This window comes from Furipterus horrens, unplaced genomic scaffold, assembly GCF_987537825.1.
Source record: "Furipterus horrens unplaced genomic scaffold, mFurHor1.1.pri manual_scaffold_5, whole genome shotgun sequence".
In the NCBI taxonomy this organism is placed as follows: Eukaryota; Metazoa; Chordata; class Mammalia; order Chiroptera; family Furipteridae; genus Furipterus; species Furipterus horrens.
Genome location: NW_028327175.1, coordinates 130,908,837 through 130,927,754, shown reverse-complemented (window position 1 = coordinate 130,927,754; position 18,918 = coordinate 130,908,837). Strand labels below are relative to the sequence as shown.

Below are 18,918 nucleotides of genomic sequence, written 5' to 3'. Positions count from 1 at the left end.
ATTATACATAAGCCAAGCATTATTGTAATAAAAACATTTCCTTTTTAGTCATAGGTTCATAAGCGTAGGTTGTTCAATCAGCCCGATTTCACCCCAAAGGGCTGTTTCCCAGAATGGAGGATGCCCTGCCCATTCTACCAGACAGAGCTCTAACATCACACAAATGAAAAGCATCTTAATTACCTTAATTTCTGATGACCATTCTAAGTCATAACCTGAGACTATAACCCTGATATCACACAAGCCAGAAGGCACCTTAATTTCTGATGACCATTCTAAGTTGTAACCGAGGAGTGTAATCCTGAACCAGAAAGTACAGCAGTTCAATTGAAAGTGAAGGTGACAGGGAATGGCCAGAATGGGAGAAGGAGAGTCTCCAGGTGAAATCACTTGACAGCTGCTAAGGAGTCTCCAAATCAGCACCCCAGGGCCTTCCAATCCAGGCAGACAATGGGACTCCCTGCCAAATCCCCAGACTTACTTGATAGTCCTGGAGATATTCTACCAGAGTCACCAGAAAGTGAAAATGGAAAAGTCAGCATTTGTGCTGCCTATCTCTACCAGAACCAATAAGTAGAAACAAGAATTGAATCTTTATGGCCACTTTATTCTAACACCAGTGATATGAGAAGATGGCAGGTAATGTACCTTGAAAACCACCTTAACATCTCATCTCAAGCCAACCTTTTTATAAGGAGAAGAAAAAGGTAGGTAAGGGGTTTTGAAAAAAGGTTAACCAGATAAGAATTGCAGTCTGGCAGCAATTTTCTTAGTATATCTTTATCTACTGATCAACAATTTTTTATCTGCATCACGGACATTTTCTCCCTGGAACACAATGGCTCAGATATTATCTCATCACTTTCAGACCCCCTGGGACACAAACGTTAACTTGCTTGTCCACCTACTGGAATCATATAGGTCAGGGGGCCCCAGGCCCCGGGCTGCAGACTGGTACTGGTCCGTGGCCTGTTAGGAACCAGGCCACACAGCAGGAGGTGAGCAGCAGGTGACCGAGGAAAGCTTCACTCCCAATACCTCCTGAACTCTGCACTCCTGTCTCCCCCACCCCCACCCCTATTGGTGGAAAAATTTCCTTCCACAAAGCAGTTTCCTGGTGCCAAAAAGGTTAGGGTATTGACATAGGTCAGGTATTCCAGCTTTCCACCTGCATTAATCACTTAAGTCTATCAACTACAGTATTCCCTCACTTATCATGGGTATTACATTCTAGACCCCCCCGCGATAGGTGAAAATTCACGAAGTATGAACCTTACATTTATTTTAGTATTTATATATATTTTAAGGCTTTATAAACCCTTCCCACACACTTATAAACCATTCCCAGTCCCTTATTAACCTTTCCCATCTCCTTATTAACCTTTTCCACACTTTTATAAACACTACTTATGTTCTTAAACATATTCTACACTCCTAAACCTACATAACTTTAACAACATACATATACAATACCGCAAAATCCCGTGATATAGCGAAATAGCCGTGATAAATAATTAAATATAATATTTAAAAAAATCCTGTGATACAGTGAGGCCGCGATAAGCGAACCGCGATATAGAGAGGGACTACTGTATAACTAAAGCTAAAATCTTTAACTCTTGAGTTCCTCTATCAGTGATATTGGGCCTGCCTGCTCCCTTTCAAGAGCCAAGTGGCAGTGGCCCTTTCAGTGACAACTTTATCCACAGGGCAGAGCTGGTCTCCCTGGCCTTTGTGAGTCAGACACAGCTTAGGGAAGGTGGGAGAAGAATTACCCCCCTCTGTCTGCCAGCATTTATCTAATGGTGCTGAAGACAACTAAGCTTTTGGGGATTTGTGGCCCACCCACATCAGGACTCTTCTCTTCTTCCTGGGGCTCTGTCTATTCTTCCTCTGTTCTTCCTTCCCTGGCATAAACCCCTCTCATAGCCTGGCTGGGGCTGTTCCCTGCCATCTTTCAGCCATGAAGGATGATCATGAGGACTCCTCAGAGTCTGCACTGCAAAGCCCAGTGAGGAGGGTGCATGCATGTGGACAGGGGCCATGGTATGGCAGTCGTAGACAAAGACCACAGCTGGTTAGTGATTGCACAGGTACTGAGGCCAATGAAGCCAAGCCCTTCCCTTCCCCATGGACAAGGTCACACCCCATCAGCCAAGGCCCATGGGCCAGACCAGTGAGGATCTGGAGAAGAAGCAGGCCTGGAGCCAGGCCCAGAGAGTACAGTGGATAGGGCAACAGGCTCACACAGACCTGGAGAGTCCTGCCAACATCCAACACTATGCTAGCACCCATCTTGGGGTAGGACAGAGGGTGGGGAGAAGCCCTTCAGAGTAAGATTGGTAGGAGCTAAGCTTATCAGGGAGGCCTCTTTGAGTTGTTGCAAAGTGGGATTGATCTGTGCCTTGCAAGGTGCGCAGGATTTGGGTGGCAGGGGGAGAGAAGGAGGGCATTTAAGGTTAAGTAAACTATGAAGAAACCATGGCCACTTTCATAGTGATGTTGGGCTTGGGAGCTAGCAGGGCCAAGTGGAGCAGCAGGCCTGGGGGCTCTTCCAGGCCTGACTCACACTTTACCCTCTCTCCCTTTTCTTCCTTTTTCTCCTTTTCTTCAGGGAACATATATTTTCACATTTCTCTTGAGCTCCCGGGTCTTCATACCCCCTCATGACCTGCTGGCACGTGTGGGGCAGATCTACCTGGAGCAGAGGCAGCAGCTGGAGGCTGAGTCTGAGAAGGTAAAGGTATTCTGAGCAGATGCTGCCTATCTCTGTGTCCCTGGCTACCCCTCACACTCCAAGAGAAGTGGGAACTCCAAGGGAACATGCTCAGAGTGAGCTGCAGGACAGGGTCTGGTTGAGCCTGGCCTGGGGCCCTCCTTGATGGGGTCATACCTGGGACATGACTCTCCCATGTCCCAGGATGTGGAATTAACTGCTGTTGGTGGGCATTCACACCCCCTCCCAAGGGAAGGCCCCAGCGAACATCTCCGCCAGCTGTCCTGATCAGTGCTGGGACCTCCCAGTGGAGGCCTGGCTGTAGCTGGTGGAAAAGAAGCCAAAGGGGCCTGGGTCATTGCCTCCTCAAAAAGGCCAGGTAGCAGCACCCTCAGGCTGCTGCCTGCTCATATGAGTTTTCAGTGACTGAAACAGGGCTGTTTGCCACTGTGGTCCCTTCTAATTGACCCAGGCTTTTGGCAGTCAGAATGGTCAAGAAAACACAGCTCTATTCTGAGGCCCTGGTCTTGGGGGTGAGGTCTGAGAAGCCCAGGGTTTAATGGAGAAGCAGGGGTGGTGGGCATGCTGTCAAGAGCGGGCAGGGCCTAGTACATGCCATGGCAGAGCAGAGCCTGCCCTTGTTTCTTGATGACCTTCCCCTCCACCTTCCTACCATGAGGCTGAGCTTTGGAGGGTTTGCAGCAAAGGACAGTGAATGCCTGTGCCTTCTCATAGCTTCCTGTTCAGAGGGACTGTCTTGGTGTTCCATGAGGCAGGGATGGGGACAGATACTACCTGAAGCCTGGCTCCTGATGGAGAGGTGGAAATAAACCAGAGCTGGGTGAGTGGGGATGCTGAGGGTCAGCATGGGGACAGTCTGAGAGGAGCTGGGGCTGAGCCTGCCAGCCTGTGTCCATGGTGATATGCATGGTGAGCCTCTGAGGAGGCTCTGGCTCCTGCTGAGTGTGGGTGTAGCGGACATCTGGAGGAAGTGACAGCAAAGCCTCCTGGGATGTCCGTGCACTGGACTCTGGTCAGAAGCTAGTGGCTGAGGGATCATGGGGCCAGCTAAGAGAGGCTCTGCAAGTCATGAGAAACCATCACTACGGCATCAGCTGGGGGCTTGGGGCAGTCAGGCAGGCAGGTTGAGGAAGCAGAGGGGGTTTGGGAAGGCAGTTGTGGCCACCCTGGAATGGTCCAGGTTGGGTAGACATGAGCAGGTAATCAGGTTGGGCAAGAAAAAGTGATGGTAGCATTGGAGCCAGCAGTGGTGGTGGTGGTGGTGGTGGTGGGTCCATGTGGACATTTCAGGGGGATGCTTCAGCCAAGTGTCTGGCTCTCCCTCCTCTCCTCTCCTGGAGCCACAGCAGGAGTGTGAGGACCACCTTTAATGACACAAAATGGGGGAGGAGGCTGCCTCCATGTGTCTGTGTTTCTTCTCAGCCTTTGTTAACCTGCTTTAACTGAGAGGGGGCAGGTAAGAGCTTCTTATTTATTATTAGTGAATTTGCTTGGTTTTTGTTACCTTCTTGTTTATGAGTAATTTCTAACTATAGCAAATGAAACTAGTTTGGTAGTGATGGGGCAAGTTTTTTGAAAATGAATTTACTAAAGTGAAAAAGAAAACTGACTTAATGGTGCCAACTGATGGTTGTTGGCACCAATTCAATGCACAAAAATCCCCAATTTTGGGTGTGGTGAAGAAAGAAACTATTCAGTGCAAAATAGCTCAATTGCAATACAGCACAGCTGTCAAAATACCATGGCTGTGGAACAAGTCAATAGTGTTACAGCTCAATTATGAAGCAGCACAGCTGTGAGGCAGCCCTGAGGTGCTCTGGCAAGCCTTCTTTGGTGTTTCAGCTCCAGCCAGGGAAATGCAGCCTTCAGTGGAAAGGGGAAGTATGAACCCTAAGCAAGAGGGGAGCTGACTTTATATATATATACAGACCTGATTGGTCTGTCCTTGTGCATATGAGTACTCCAAATCCTCACAGTTTGGTTGGTCCAAAAAGCATTATCCTGATTAATCACACTGGTGGGTGAAGATGGTAACAGAGATATAGATGCACAGCTCCAATTGAATGGGGAAAGCTTCAGTCCTATTGGTTGAAATAGGATTCCAGTAACTCCTTTATAAGGTCTGGCTCACATGGCAAGAACACAGTGCCGACAGACAGTTCAGTGCAAACTTCTCCCTGAAGCATGGCTTGTATGAAAGGCCCATTTAGAAACAGCTACTAGGCTGTTTTTTAAAAATTTGGGCCCTGTTAGCCACCAGGCGCCCTTCTTGGTAGGCATCTTCTTTCTCAGTTTCCACAAGGGGAATATGAAACAAAGTGTATATGACAAAATTCCAGGTGAACAGGCTGGGGGTTGTTAGTGCCCCAACACAGGGGTCCTGGGGGGTTGGTATACCCTGTCATTTTGTTGCTCTCTCTGGTGGGTCAGGACTCACTCTTTGCCCACCCCTCCAGGCCATGGTGAAGTCCTTCTCAGCCAAGATCGTGCAGCTGCTGAAGGAGTGGACAGAGGCCTTCCCCTGTGACTTCCAGGATGAGAAGACCATGGCCGAACTGAAGGCCATCACCCACCAGATCATGCAGTGTGATGAGGTGAGGTCCTCTCTGAACTTTGGTGGAGTTCTTTTGTGTGTATGTGGGGGGTGGTGGTGAGTGGGGGGTTTCTTAGAGACAGTTCTGAGTGTGGTCCCCTTCTCTCTCATTCCGTAATGAAGACTGCTGGGTGCCTCCGTTTAGTCATTTCCCTCACCTTGGCCAGTAACAGGTCAGACTTGCTTTTGACATGTGAGGGACCTTGAGCAGTGGGGCAGACTTCAACTTGAGAATATGGAGTGAGCCCAGGCCTCACCCTCTCCTGGGCTCTGGGTGTGTGGAGTGGGTGCTTGGTGAGAAGGGTAAGAGCCTGTCTCCCTTTCCTGGCTCCCAGCCTGCTCTTGCCCTCAGGGGAGACAGGAATCTGGAGAACTGAGAGAGAGCCTAGGCTGGCTGCGCCTTGACGATGAAGGTGCTCCATAGCTCCTGTCTGCCCAGAGGACTCAGAAAGCCCAGGGAGAGCTCCTACTTAGGGAGTGAAGGCTTCTGACCACAGACGAAGCCTCTTTGGATTTCTTCATCCCTCTTGCTGTGGGATGGCCCTGAGAAGTAGCTCAGCTGGCTGTCTTCACCTCTAATAAAGTTATACTTTTCAGACCCAGAAGCCTAGCCCTGGCCCTTCTCTGGCCCTCAGATCCCTTCTTCACAGGACAGCTCACTAAACCATCCTCTGCAAAACGCATCAGAGAAGCTCACACTTACCCCACTGTCAGGCCCAAGTGCTCATGGCAGGTTTGCTTAGGTCTGTGGGATCAAAGTCAGGCATATTCCTAGGGATGAGATGGGTCCCTTCAGAGAGGTGGTGGTCTTGCCACCAGCCCATGCAGGTAACTTCATGGCTCTCTGACCCCCACAGGAGAATGGCACAGTGAAGAAGGTCATTGCCCAAATGACGCAGAAACTGCTGCTGTCCCTGGCTGCCCAGAACCAGCTTCAGGAACTTCGAGAGAGGTTCTGCTCACCAGCTGTGGACAAAGGGCCCATCCTTAAGGCCAAGCCACCAACCACTCAGAAGGATATCCTGGGCGTGTGCTGTGACCCCATGGTGCTGGCCCAGCAGTTGACTCATATTGAGCTGGTCAGTGCTGCTGTGTGCCTGCCCAGGCTGGGGTTATTCACTCATGCTTATCCAGAGCCGCTAGACCCCCAGTGTCTTTCTCAATATAAGCGTTACAGGGCTGCCCTCACTGGAAAAATTGGGGTTTTATGTGAAGCCTGCTTGCCAGTGCTGACCACTGCCTCCGTCTGGTGTGTGTCTACCTAAACAGCAGGTTTCTCTGTGCCTGGTGCCTGGGTCTCCAGGAGCACAGCAGGCCTGTGGTAGGACTGAAGTGGCCCCAGGTTGGAAGACCAGCCTGGGAGGAGGTGAAGGGCTTTGTGGGTGAGAGCCAGTTCCTCTACCCTTCACCTCATCTTGCCTGTGCTCTGGACTGAGAAGGTCCCCTGTGCATAGCAGTTATTGCCCTGAAGCTTCCATATCACTCCCTTGCAGCCCCGTTTTCTCCCCTCCAGGGGAGGGCCTTTTAGATCCATTGAGTACTTTTGGGGGGTTCTGGGCAGGGCTTGCCCACTGACTGGATGCTCTGATCAAGGAGGGGCCATTGCACGCACTTGCTGGCTAGTCCTGGCTGCTGCTATGAACACATCCTATACCCCAAGTGTGGGGCCTACCCAAGGACAGCAGGTTTATCACTGCTTGTGCTGTCTCCCCAACTGCAGGAGAGAGTCAGCAGCATTCACCCCCAGGACCTGATGCAGATCATCAGCCATGTGGATGCTCCGGATAAGCACAGGGTGAGGGGCTGTGGCCTGAGGATGGGCCTGGCACCGACATCCCATGCAGGGTGGGTGGGGACCCCACCAGCACACCTGAGTACCTCTGGACTGTCTGACCTCACAAGCCCATGGATGTGTCTGGCCTCCTGGTGCCTGCCCCAGGTTGTCAGCAGATGGCCAGAATGATACATGCTGGGAGGGAGCTCAACACTTCCAGGTGCTCAGGCAGCCAGCCTGTCCTCCAAGGCTAGCCCTGGGCATCCTGGTCATCCTGGAGACCCAGGCTGGCTAAGGGGACCTGTCTAGTTGCCCCCACCCAACATCACTTTCAGTTTCCCCCTCTGGCCAAGGTTCCTGCTCCTCCATTTTGGGGGAGGACTGGGCAGCACCCTGTGGCAGCATTCTTGGTCTTCCTGTGACCTGCTGTGTCTTCCCTAGTGCCGAGGGGACCTGACCAAGACCTACAGCCTGGAGGCCTATGACAACTGGTTCAATTGCCTTAGCATGCTAGTGGCCACCGAAGTGTGCCGGGTAAGCACTGCACGGTGGACATGGGCAGGGTGGCACTGTCTCTTTCCTAATCTCACGGTGCTGCCTGATGCTCCTACCCCATCAGATGTTGAAACTGAAAGTAGAGATTAGAAGCCTCCTTTGGCAGGGCCTGGAAGGTACAGCACTCTACCCCACCACCAACAGTGATTACTTCAATGATGACTGAGACCCATCGGTGGAGTGCATTCTGTGCCCAGCACAGGGTCCCTTAGTCCTCTCTGCCTGCCCTCCTTTTATCCAGCATCAGAGATGCCACAGCTGTATTTCCTGCCTCTACAGCCTGCCAGCATCCCCCAACCCCACTCCCAGGTCTGACAGCTCTGTGGATCCTGTGGCAGCTCCAGTCAGATGTCCTTCAGGGACTGGTGGTAGAGGGGACGACTCCCTCATGGGGCTCCTGCTGAGGCTGCTGGTTGCCCTGCAGGTAGTGAAGAAGAAGCACCGGACCCGTATGCTGGAGTTCTTCATCGATGTTGCCCGGGAGTGCTTCAACATTGGAAACTTCAACTCCATGATGGCCATCATCTGTAAGTGTCTGGGCCTGGGGCTTCCCACCCAGCTTCTGTGTGACTTGTCTCCCCATCCTGACCCTACCTGCTGTCCTCTGCAGCTGGCATGAACCTCAGTCCTGTGGCTCGGCTGAAGAAAACATGGTCCAAAGTTAAGATGGCCAAGTTCGATGTCTTGGAGGTAGGCACCCAGCCTCATCCTGTGTTGGCCTAATGAGGAGGGCCTACCACCCACTCTACCTACCACTTGCTCAGGACCTGCTACCTGTACTGCTGGCTTGTGTGCACTGTTGAGCCTGCCTGACCTGGCCACAATCGGGAGACTGGTAGCTTGAGCTCTCCTTAGCCTTGATTTCAGTCAGATCTGGAATCTCCTAAAATGAGTTTTGGGGAGTAAGTAGTAAAGAGTTTGACAAAAATGAGCCCATGATCCGTGTTGATTGATGCTAAGCAGAGATGGGCTTTTCCTGGTCTGACTTTCCACAGCATGAGACTATCTTGGTGGCTGAAGGCTGACAGGTGAGCTCACTCACAGCCTTGACCAGATGTATTTGATTATAGAATTCATTTTCTCCACACATGTGTCTGTGGAGCTGGTCAGGTTTGGGAGTGTCAATCTAAGTGGAGGGGCAAAGGAAGGTTTTGAAAAGGAGAGACCCAGGCTTAGCAGAGCAGGGAAGAGGTGTGTGTGTGGGCGGTTGAGACTTCTCTACGGTTTCCTTAAGGCGTTGGCCCTGTGCTCAGCTTGGCACCTCTGGGCTTCCCTCTTGGAAAGGAAGCCTTTTCTGGGTGACTTTCAAGTTACTCAGAGGGGAAGTGCCTTCCCCATCAGCTCATTCTCTGCTCTGTAAAGGGGTGCAGGGGGAGTTCCACACACCACTTGCATCTCCCCGTTTGTCTACCTACAGCACCACATGGACCCATCCAGCAACTTCTGTAACTACCGTACAGCCCTCCAGGGAGCCACACAGAGGTCCCAGACAGCCAATAGCAGCCAAGAGAAGATTGTTATTCCTGTATTCAATCTTTTTGTTAAGGACATCTACTTCCTGCACAAAATCCATACCAACCACCTGCCCAATGGGCACATTAACTTCAAGGTGAGCTCAGACCCCCTGTGGTCCTAGGGGAGGGGCCAGGCTGTTCCAGCATAAGGCAGGGCAGACCTCCTGGCCTTGCCCCAGGGCAGGAAGAATCCATATGTGCCAGGAAAGCAGCAAGGCAATGCCCCTGTTGCAGAGGAGCCTTTAATACTGACAGCTACAAGGTAGGTCACACTATTTGACCTTGAAGTGTGAGGGCAACACCACCCTTCTGGGTAGATAATCTGGTTATAGGGCTTGGAGCCACCGGGAACCTGCATTCACCCAGGATGCTGGTCCTAGCACTGACGCTACCATGGCGGTTGGGAATTGGGAAGGCTTTAGGCAAGAGGAATTTGAGCAGGGAGGAAGAGGCAGCAGAATTCTAGATGTAAGAGGAGACCTGTCTGGCCAAGGGGAGGAGGGTAGGACAAAGGTGCTTGGGGAGGTATAGGAGGAGCAAGGTCATCCAATGTTCACCTCACACAGGTAAAGGATGGGAGGGAGTTACAGATTCCCAGACAGGCCCCAAAGAGTGACATTATGACATGTGCTGGTTGTTGGTGCTGTGCCGGTTGTGACTGGCATTCTTGCCTCAGCTCGGAGTAACAGATGGGGTCCTGTTGGGGTTCCTGCTGCCAGCCCGATGGCCCAGGCAAAGGGCAGGGTGGAGTGTCCTTGGAGACACCTGCTGTGCTGATGCTGATGCTGCACAAAGTGCTTCCATGGCCATGAAGTCAGCCGTGCAAGAACCACTGTCTCACCTTGCTGGGACAAGGGAAGTGAGCAGCAGACAGACCCAGAATCTACATCCCCTACCCCTGACCAAAGATTTCTAGTTTAAGGTGACAAATGAATATCTAGTTTTCCTCTACCCCTTCAGAAATTTTGGGAGATCTCCAGACAGATCCATGAGTTTATGACATGGACACAAGTAGAGTGTCCCTTTGAAAAGGACAAGAAGATTCAGAGTTACCTGCTTACAGCACCCATCTACAGCGAGGAAGGTGAGGCTGCCTCTGCACAGCAGCAGTCCCGTCCCCACATGGGTACATGTTCCTGTCCTCCTGTCTCCCATGGGGGCTGGCCTGATCATTAACCCCATGCAACACAGGGGAAGCTCAGCTCACAGGGTGAGTTCCTGAGGGTGGGTCATGGGCCGCTGACAGATGAAGGATAAGGACAAAAGGAGACTGGGCTCCAGCGGCCACTTGAGAGACTCAAGATGGGTTTGGGCCAGTGCCGCAGAACTGGGCAACTTTCAGTGTCCCTGAGCAGGGAACTGGGAGCCCTAGGCCTCATGGTCCTGGAACCTGACACAGCAGAGATCCGTGGAAGAGCCGAGGTCTGAGGCCACTGTACCCTTTGGTCTAGGAATTTCTTCTTAGTCTAGCTACACCCCTACAATGAGTTTGAGAAGAGATAACTGGTATAGTAGGCAGGTTGATTGCACGTGGGCATGGGTTCTGAACGTCTTCCCCATCTCTCAGCACTGTCCGTCGCTTCCTTTGAAAGTGAAGGTCCTGAGAACCACGTGGAAAAGGACAGCTGGAAGACCCTGAGGTAGGAAAACTAATGGGACCATCCTGTGAATTCCCAAAATTGGATCCATGAAAGGAGGGGAGAGGACTGGGGGTGAGGGGTGGGCATAACAGATATGCCCTTCTGAAAGGCAGCCAAGGGCCCCTCCATGAAGCCCAGGGAAAGGAAGGTGTCCCTAGTGCACCTGCCAGTCAGGAGGAGACTGAGGACTTGGACTTTGAATGACCCAGACTCCTCCTCTCCATGACCGGTTCCTGGAGTCCATGGCTCCAACTGACAGCATGGGTCTGCCCTGTGCTTGTTCAGGGGAAGGGCCTTCCTGCACCTGACCTTTGTGCCCTGTCCACCTTTAGGACCACTCTCTTTAACAGAGCCTGAAGGTGTGGATGCAGCCTGCGGATACAAGATGAAGCACACATGGGAACCAAGCTTTAATCTTGGAATAGGTTGAGATGAGGTGGCCTCACTGGTTGGGGTCCATTTTGCATATAACTTCTATGGGAAAAAAATGGTAATTATTTCATTCATCAATATTTGGCACAATTTTTGTTTATTTTAAATAACAGGGCAGTGCCCTGGTTTGGGGAGGGGTGGGGGAAGAGCATCATTGGAGATGACATCCATGATAAATAACATCTTGGTCTAATGAAATATAGATTTTTATTTTCTACTTTTGATTATATTCACATCTTATGAAAAATATATTTTAAAAAGACCCAACCAAAACTAATGTGAGCCCTGCCTGCTTGGACGCCCTTCCAGCCAGTGTCTCTGACGTCAGGGCTAGTGCCTTAGAGGGTACTGGAGGGTTGTCTCCCGCTGTGCTCTGGCCCTGCGCTGCAGGAGGCTCTGTAAATGCTTGGCCCTAGGTTGCAAGCACCTGCCCTCAAAGCCTGGGCCCCCAAGGTTCCAGGTTCCAGTGAGGCCTTGGGAGGCCAGGAGGTCTCATTTGCATACTTCTGGAAGCAAACCTCTGACCACAAGCTTTCCAAAGTTTACATTTTCCTTTTCCTTTATCAGGGATTTATGGGGTTGGAAGGGGCAGAGAACACCTGGCAGCATAATTTTCTGTTGGAATATGTCTGGCAAATCTTTCTTCATCTACATTTTAGAAAAATAGAATATCTGAAATAGTGTCAGGTGTGGAGAGTTGTCAGTTTTCCAGGCGGTAACTGGAAGACACACTTAGCTGTAAGGAAGCGCATACTAAGGACACTTGAAGATGGGGACACTTAGGCCATTTTCAAAACCCAACTACTAAATGAAAAGAAGCAACTCATAAACCAGTATTCCAGTGTACAGTCACTCCTCCTTTCTAGATGGGTGCTCCCCTGATGGAATCTGAAACACAGAAAATTAGCCAGGCCAGCAACTGTTGGAGCTTACTCACATACAACTACCCAACACTTGGAGGTGTTTTCCACTCCCAGACTCAAGGAGTACACTCATTCCTTGCTGTGGGACATCACCCTGTTCCCTCAAAAGTGGGAGGTGGGGCTACTCATGCTGACGCTATCTTCCTTGCAGCAGGCTTCATTTATGAGTAATTTGGAACTACTCAGCCTGGTCTACCTTCATATGGCTGGCTTCTGCAGAAGTCTGCAGACAGAGGCCTGTTAGTTGCTAATTCCCACAGCTCCTAGGAGAGCCTGGAGATGTGGAGCGAGGCCTCAGGAAGGAGGTGGCTCTGTGAACCACTGCTGATGTCACCTTTAGCTCTGGGTGGAGCAAGAATATTTACACTGTATTGTCACAGTGTTTTTGCACTTTTTAGATGTTCTAGATAGTACATGTTGTATATTGATAGTACATATTGCTTTGTTTATGTATTTGAGATAGAGGCTTGAAGCTCGAGAGTATATATTTGGAATACGACATTAGAACATTTTCTGTACATGTGTTATGGAGCCTTCCTGTCATGTACCTGTCACTGGAGCCTCTGAGTTCTAGTGCCTACCTGGCACATCATCTGTGTTTGCCACTTTATCTTCCCAGTTGGATACATTTCTTAACTATGATGTTTTGGTATCATGAGATGAACTGTGAGTATAAAGCTGTACTGTAATATAGTGTGTTGGTTGTTGGTGTGATTGGACCTACCTACATCAATAAAAGGACACATTGCTCCCCTCATGTGCCTACTCTGTGCGTGACCACCAAGGATGGACAGCTGTGCTGCCAGCACAAGGCAAGACTGCCAGGGCCCACACGACCCTTCATGAGCAGCAAGTAGTTCTTATGTGCACATCTGACAAAGGGCTTTTCAAAACAAAACAAAAATTATATGGATGGCGTATTCCAGTCCTGCTTTCCTCAAAGTCTGATCCAAAAAGATGTCAACAGCTGCTTGTTGGCTATGTAAGTTTGGGAAAGCTAAATTAAGATTGTAAAGGCTCCTTTCCTATAGGACTCATTAGGACTTTCAATGTCCATGGACACTGTGGGTCTCTCCCAGGGCAGGGGCACCTGCTCGCATCTTTCTGAAGAGCAGTTTGCAAAACGCAGCTTGAGAAGGAGCTCTTCCTATTGTGATGAGTCGCATTCAAGAGCATTACAAAAAAGGTATTTGTTAGGGGCACACGAGAGCTTGCAGAATTGAAGGAAAAGAGTGAGGCTGGAATGGAAGCCGACTCCCACATGCTTCTCTGGCCCACCCCACTGCCACAAAGCTTACAATGCCTGGGCCCCATGAGGTCACTGGTCATAGCTCACCAAACCTTATTCACTCTTTAGAGCTAGCTCAGCCATCTTTAATGTGTTCAGTGTCTGTCATGCCCTCAAGACTAGCACTGCCCAGCAGAAAACTTTCTGCAGTGATAGGGGGCTCTGTATTTGTATTGTCCAGTGTAGCAGCTGTTAGTTACACACAGGTACTGAGCAGTAAAATGTAGCCAGTCCAACTAAGTTTAAATAGCTAGTGATCATGTGTTGGACGGAATGCTGCCTCCCTCCCCTAGTGCTTCATCAAGTAGACAGAACACAATAGGTGCTCAGGTGTTGTGGGACAAACAAGGACACCTGTGATGATGTGAGTTTTGGGTAAATGACACCACGTTTTAGGTCTTTAAATTCAATGGTGTCCTTAATTTCTTGATTAAGATGATTTTGGAAGTTTCTACCTACCTCATCTGAGGAAGGGCAGCACACTTTTGGTCTGCATCCTGGACATGGAGCTTGAGCTGGGAGTGGACAGCAAGCTCGCTTGGCTAGCTGGTTCTTTCCCTATCACCCACAGGGTAGTCCCTCCAGGAGTGCTTAAGGTGTGAGTCCCAGACCAGCAGCAGCAGCAGCAGCACTGGTGTTTGCAGTTTATGCTCAGGGCCCCAGTACACACCAGCTGAATGGGAAATGGGGAGTTCAGGAAAGCTTGAGAAGTTCTTCCAGCAGGTGAAGTTCTGCAAAAATTGGCTCCTGCTTACCCTCATCGCCCACCTCTCCCAGGTACCCTCTGTCTCAGGCACAGTAAACTCAAACACGCCACACTCGTGCACCTCATCTACCACAAGTGCCCTACCATTCTCACACATTCTTGGAGAGGTTCCTTACATCTTCCTGTAAGTGGCACTCTGTGCTCCTCCAGGACCTGCTCCTCCTTCCACATCACATTGTTGGCATTTGTGTCATGCACTAGAGTCTCAGCTCTTTCTGTGTAGGAGCCACTTGTGTAACTGTTTGGCTAGTGACCAGCACTGTGTGCAGCTCCAAACAACATCATATGATGACTGAATGCTACCTTTCACTTCACATGTGTTTCAGGAAAAAACCTATGTTACAGATCAGCTATGACTGGAAGATAAGCTAAGGATCTGTACTAAGGCCATAGAAACTTCTGTGACAAAACTAAGATTATTTGTGAAATATACACCTACTACACCTGTAAGTAAAATGTATGTCAGATTCCTTAGGGAGGCAAGACAGGCTAAGTGTAAGAAGATTTGAGTTCTAGTTTTCAGTTCCCAACTGGGTACCCTTGGACAAGCTGTTTACATTTTAAGTTTCCATCTTCTCATGATTAAAATGGAATTAAAATACTCCTTATCTCATAGGGTTATTGTAATAGCATATGGCAGAAGGTGCAGACTTTGGTTCCTTAGAAGCAGCCAGTGTTAGCTCGGTACTTGTAGTGGCACCTCTCTTGCCAATGAGTGCCATTCCTCCTGCAGAGAGCAGATCTTCTGGGAAAAGTGAAACAAAGGAATATAGGTGCCCTTCTCAAAGCAACAGCTGAAGTCCTGGTCAATACAAACATATTTTAACGTTAACAAAGAGTCACTTTAGCATTAAATTTAACAAGTATATAAACATGTCCACAAATTTGGGATTCAAAACTACTTTCTAAATGAAAAACCTACTACCCACCTGCAGGACGGTAACCTTAGATTATACCAACACAATTTCTATCTTAATTCCCAAAAATGGAAGTCATGATACTGTGAGGAAGGCGAAGAGCTGCCCAAAACCCTACAAAGATATACCTCAACATAACAAGGAATCTCAGGTACAGATCAGCAGCAACATGTGGAGAAAATGATGTTGTCAAAAGTATAAGAGTATTTCTAGCAGCATGAAAAGACTAAGTGCTTGCCTGCTGAAATCAACTGATAAAGTTATGTAAAATTTAAAAAGTCCAAGTTCAGGCAGGAACCCTGAAGGTTTAAGAAGCTCTGAAGCCAGCTTTTGCCTTGAAGACAGAGACCTCGAGCTTCCACTTTCAAGCCCACAGCGGGATGGAGAATAAAGTCCAGGGCCCACTTCAGAAGAAGGGTTAAATAGGAGACCTTTTCTTCATGAAGCTGGCATCCCTGTGCATAACAGTGAATTTGAAGTAAAATACTCCACCTTCCAGCCTCACCAAGGGGGTTGGTTAAAAGACAAAAACAAAAAAACTGTTTTGAACCCCAGTGTGAATGAAGATGAGGAAAATTTTACCCCTGATAGTTTGTAACCACAAGTTAGTGAATTTCACTAAACTGTGCAGCACAAATCACACTGGTCAAAATAAATTTTAAGCCACAAGAATTTAGTGTAATGTGGCCCTGAAATAGATTGCCCCTAAATTATCCAATAGAAGCAAACATTCTGACCTATATTTTAGTTGAAAAAGTATCTCCCCTTAGCTGTGTCTAATCTGCTAAACCCATCTGTTGAATTTTAAAAATTCACTTTCATTTCTAGAAGAACCACACAGAGGTTTTGTTCCAAATACATATGATCATAGTTCTGAAGGAATTACAAAAATATAACACAGACATAAAGATTAGGAAAAGTGAAACAGATTAAGAGACATGGAGGATACAAGTTTAACACATTATCAGGGTTTTAGGAGAGTGAAAATGAGGCAGAGACAATGAAAATATAATAGCTGAAAATCTTCCAGAATTGATATAAGGTAACACTCTAAGGAGCCCAGATAATCTCAAGCAGGATCGGAAAAAAATAAATCTGCACACTGATATGTCATAGTGACAAAGAACAGAGATAAAGAAGAAAAGATTACTTACAAAGACGTATCAGCTATTGATAGCTCACTTTACAACAGAAATAGCTGAAACCAGAAGGCAATGGATATTGATGTGCTAAAAGAAAATCTCCCAATCTAGAATTCTATATCCTTCAAAAATATTTTTAAAATACGATTAAGATATTTGCAAAGTAAAATGGAGTTTTCTCTTGGAAGATCTTCACTAAAAAAAAATTCAAAAGGATGAATCATAGATTCAAATATGAAAGACAATACAATAATGTCTAAAAGAAAATATAAAAATTTCTTTAGAGTACACAGGTTGTTTTTATTTTTTTAATTGGACACCAAAATCACTAGTCATAAAAGAAAGAAAATTGATAAACTAGACATTATTAAAATTAAGAATTTTTGTTTAACAACAGATAACATTAGAATAATCAAGAATAGTCTCCTGCCAAAAACAAAAATAAACTAAGCAGATAACCAGAGTGGGAAGAGAATCATAGGTAGGGGGAGCATGTGGAAGGGTGTCAGCTGGGACGGGGAAGGTGGGAGAAAGAGGGAAATGGTGCAGGAATTAAGAGGCATAGTAGGAGGGTGCAGAATAGACAGGGGGATGTAGAGAAAGGCTTATACATATGACCCATGGACATGGATTGAGAGGGGTGGGACTGGAGGGAGGGGTGCTGGGTGTAGGGGAGCAAAGGTAAAAGAAATTGGGACAATTGTAACAGCATAATCAGTAAAATATATATAAAAAAGTCTCCTGCATGGGAGGAGATATTTGCAATATATAAATCTGACAAAAGACTCACATCCAGAATACAGAAGTAAGTCCTAGAAATAAACTTTTTAAAAAGGCAACAAGATAACAGCAAAACATTTTAATAGGCATTTCATAAAAGAAGATAAATGGTCAATAAGCATATGAAAATATACTTAAAATAATTTCCTTGATGATAAACTAAAACCAAAATGAGATAACCGTATATAGGGGTGGCCAAAACTAGGTCTACAGTTGTGGGTACGTGAAACTTTATTCTTCTATTATTAATTATTGTATTATTTTCCATACAAACAACTGTAAACCTACTTTTGCCCACTCCTGTATACCCAACAGAAATTTATAAGTCTAAGTTAAAAACACTGAAAATGCTGTGTTGGGAGGATGTGAAGCAACTAGAACTCTCATATATGGCTCATAGAGACCAGTTATTTGAAAGGATCAAGAAAAAAAAAAATACCCTGGCAAAGCTAATTAAAAAACAAACAAACACAAAAGGCACAAATAAACAATATTAGGAATGAAAGAGAGGCTATCGCTATAGGTCCTGAATATATTACACAGATAATAAGAGGATATTGCAAACAACCTTGTATATTTCATTTTCAAATTTATCAGTATAAATTCCTAGAAAATTTCACCTTACCCAAAATAACTAAATCAAAACTGACTCTAGAAAAAAAATAGAAAAGCTAATTAGCTCCAAAATCATTAAATAAATTGAATCAAAATCAGAAATCTTTCCATATAAAGAAGTTCATGCCCAGGTGGCACTCAGGAACTACTGGAAAATATTCAAGAAAGAAATAATTCCAGTATTACCAGTCTTGCAAACCTTTTCTAGGAACAAAATAAGAAGGAATATCTGCAATCTATTTTATAAGCTAGAATATTTTAATAGAAAATCTCACCAAGTATGAGAAAGAAAAGTTGAGTCATTCTTACTCGTGAAATAGATGAAAAATACCTGAAATACATATACACATACATCCACATGCACACATTTGTACACAGATATGCACATGGTGTGTATATGTGTGTGTATATATGCAAACTTGATCTAGCAATACGTAATAAAGATAACACATCATAGCAGATTGTAGTTTGCTCCAGGAATGCAAGGTACTTCAGAAATTTGATTGGTTCATTCCATCAATTTAACATACTAAAGATAGAAAAAACCATGTGATCTTAAGAAAGTATTTGATAAATGCTCTTAAGCACGATAAAAACTGAACAAGTAGTAATAGAAGGTAACTTTGTTAACTTAATAAAGGGTATTTACAAAAACACCTCTAGTAAATATCATACTAAGTGATGAAACACTGCAAGTGTTCCCTGTGACATCAGAAACATAGGAAGGAAATTCACTATTATCACTTTCAGTCAACATTGCATAACAAACCCTACTTAGCATAGGAAGACAAAAAAATATAAAAATTGAAAAAAATTATCACTACTCATAGATATAAGATTATATAACAGAAAAAAATGCAAAATAAACTAGATACAGTATTCCCTCACTTATCCTGGGTATTACGTTCCAGACCCCCCTGCAAAGTAGGAACCTTACATTTATTCTACACCCTTAAACCTATGTAACTTAACAACATATGTATACCGCAAAATCCCGTGATATAGCGAAAAATCCGCGATAAATAATTAAATACAATATTTAAAAATCCTACGATACAGTGAGGCCGCGATAAGTGAACTGTTATATAGTGAGGGACTACTGTACATTTTAGAATTAATTAGGTGTTTTGGCAAACTTGCTGAACACAAAGATCAGTTTGTTTTCTAAACACCAGCAATAAACAATAAAAATAAAAGATAGTTACAATGGCATAAAAAATGCAACATATCTAGGAAAAATGT

The 18,918-nt window shown here is 46.6% G+C and overlaps 1 protein-coding gene across 4 annotated transcripts in view; it reads left to right on the top strand.

Annotated features, from left to right (window-relative positions):
- The window catches only part of RASGEF1A (RasGEF domain family member 1A), a 93,691-nt gene extending 82,349 nt beyond the window's left edge, over nt 1–11,342 (top strand). For all 4 annotated transcript variants that reach the window (XM_090277811.1, XM_090277812.1, XM_090277810.1 and 1 more), the window contains 11 exons: nt 2,615–2,737; nt 5,194–5,331; nt 6,188–6,409; nt 7,051–7,125; nt 7,546–7,638; nt 8,084–8,186; nt 8,270–8,349; nt 9,077–9,268; nt 10,134–10,257; nt 10,741–10,813; nt 11,146–11,342. In XM_090277811.1, coding sequence (XP_090133937.1) covers nt 2,615–2,737; nt 5,194–5,331; nt 6,188–6,409; nt 7,051–7,125; nt 7,546–7,638; nt 8,084–8,186; nt 8,270–8,349; nt 9,077–9,268; nt 10,134–10,257; nt 10,741–10,813; nt 11,146–11,170 — 1,248 coding nt within the window. In that variant the 3' untranslated portion in view covers nt 11,171–11,342. The remainder of the gene's footprint in view (nt 1–2,614; nt 2,738–5,193; nt 5,332–6,187; nt 6,410–7,050; nt 7,126–7,545; nt 7,639–8,083; nt 8,187–8,269; nt 8,350–9,076; nt 9,269–10,133; nt 10,258–10,740; nt 10,814–11,145) is intronic.
- Nucleotides 11,343–18,918: the final 7,576 nt, after the last annotated feature.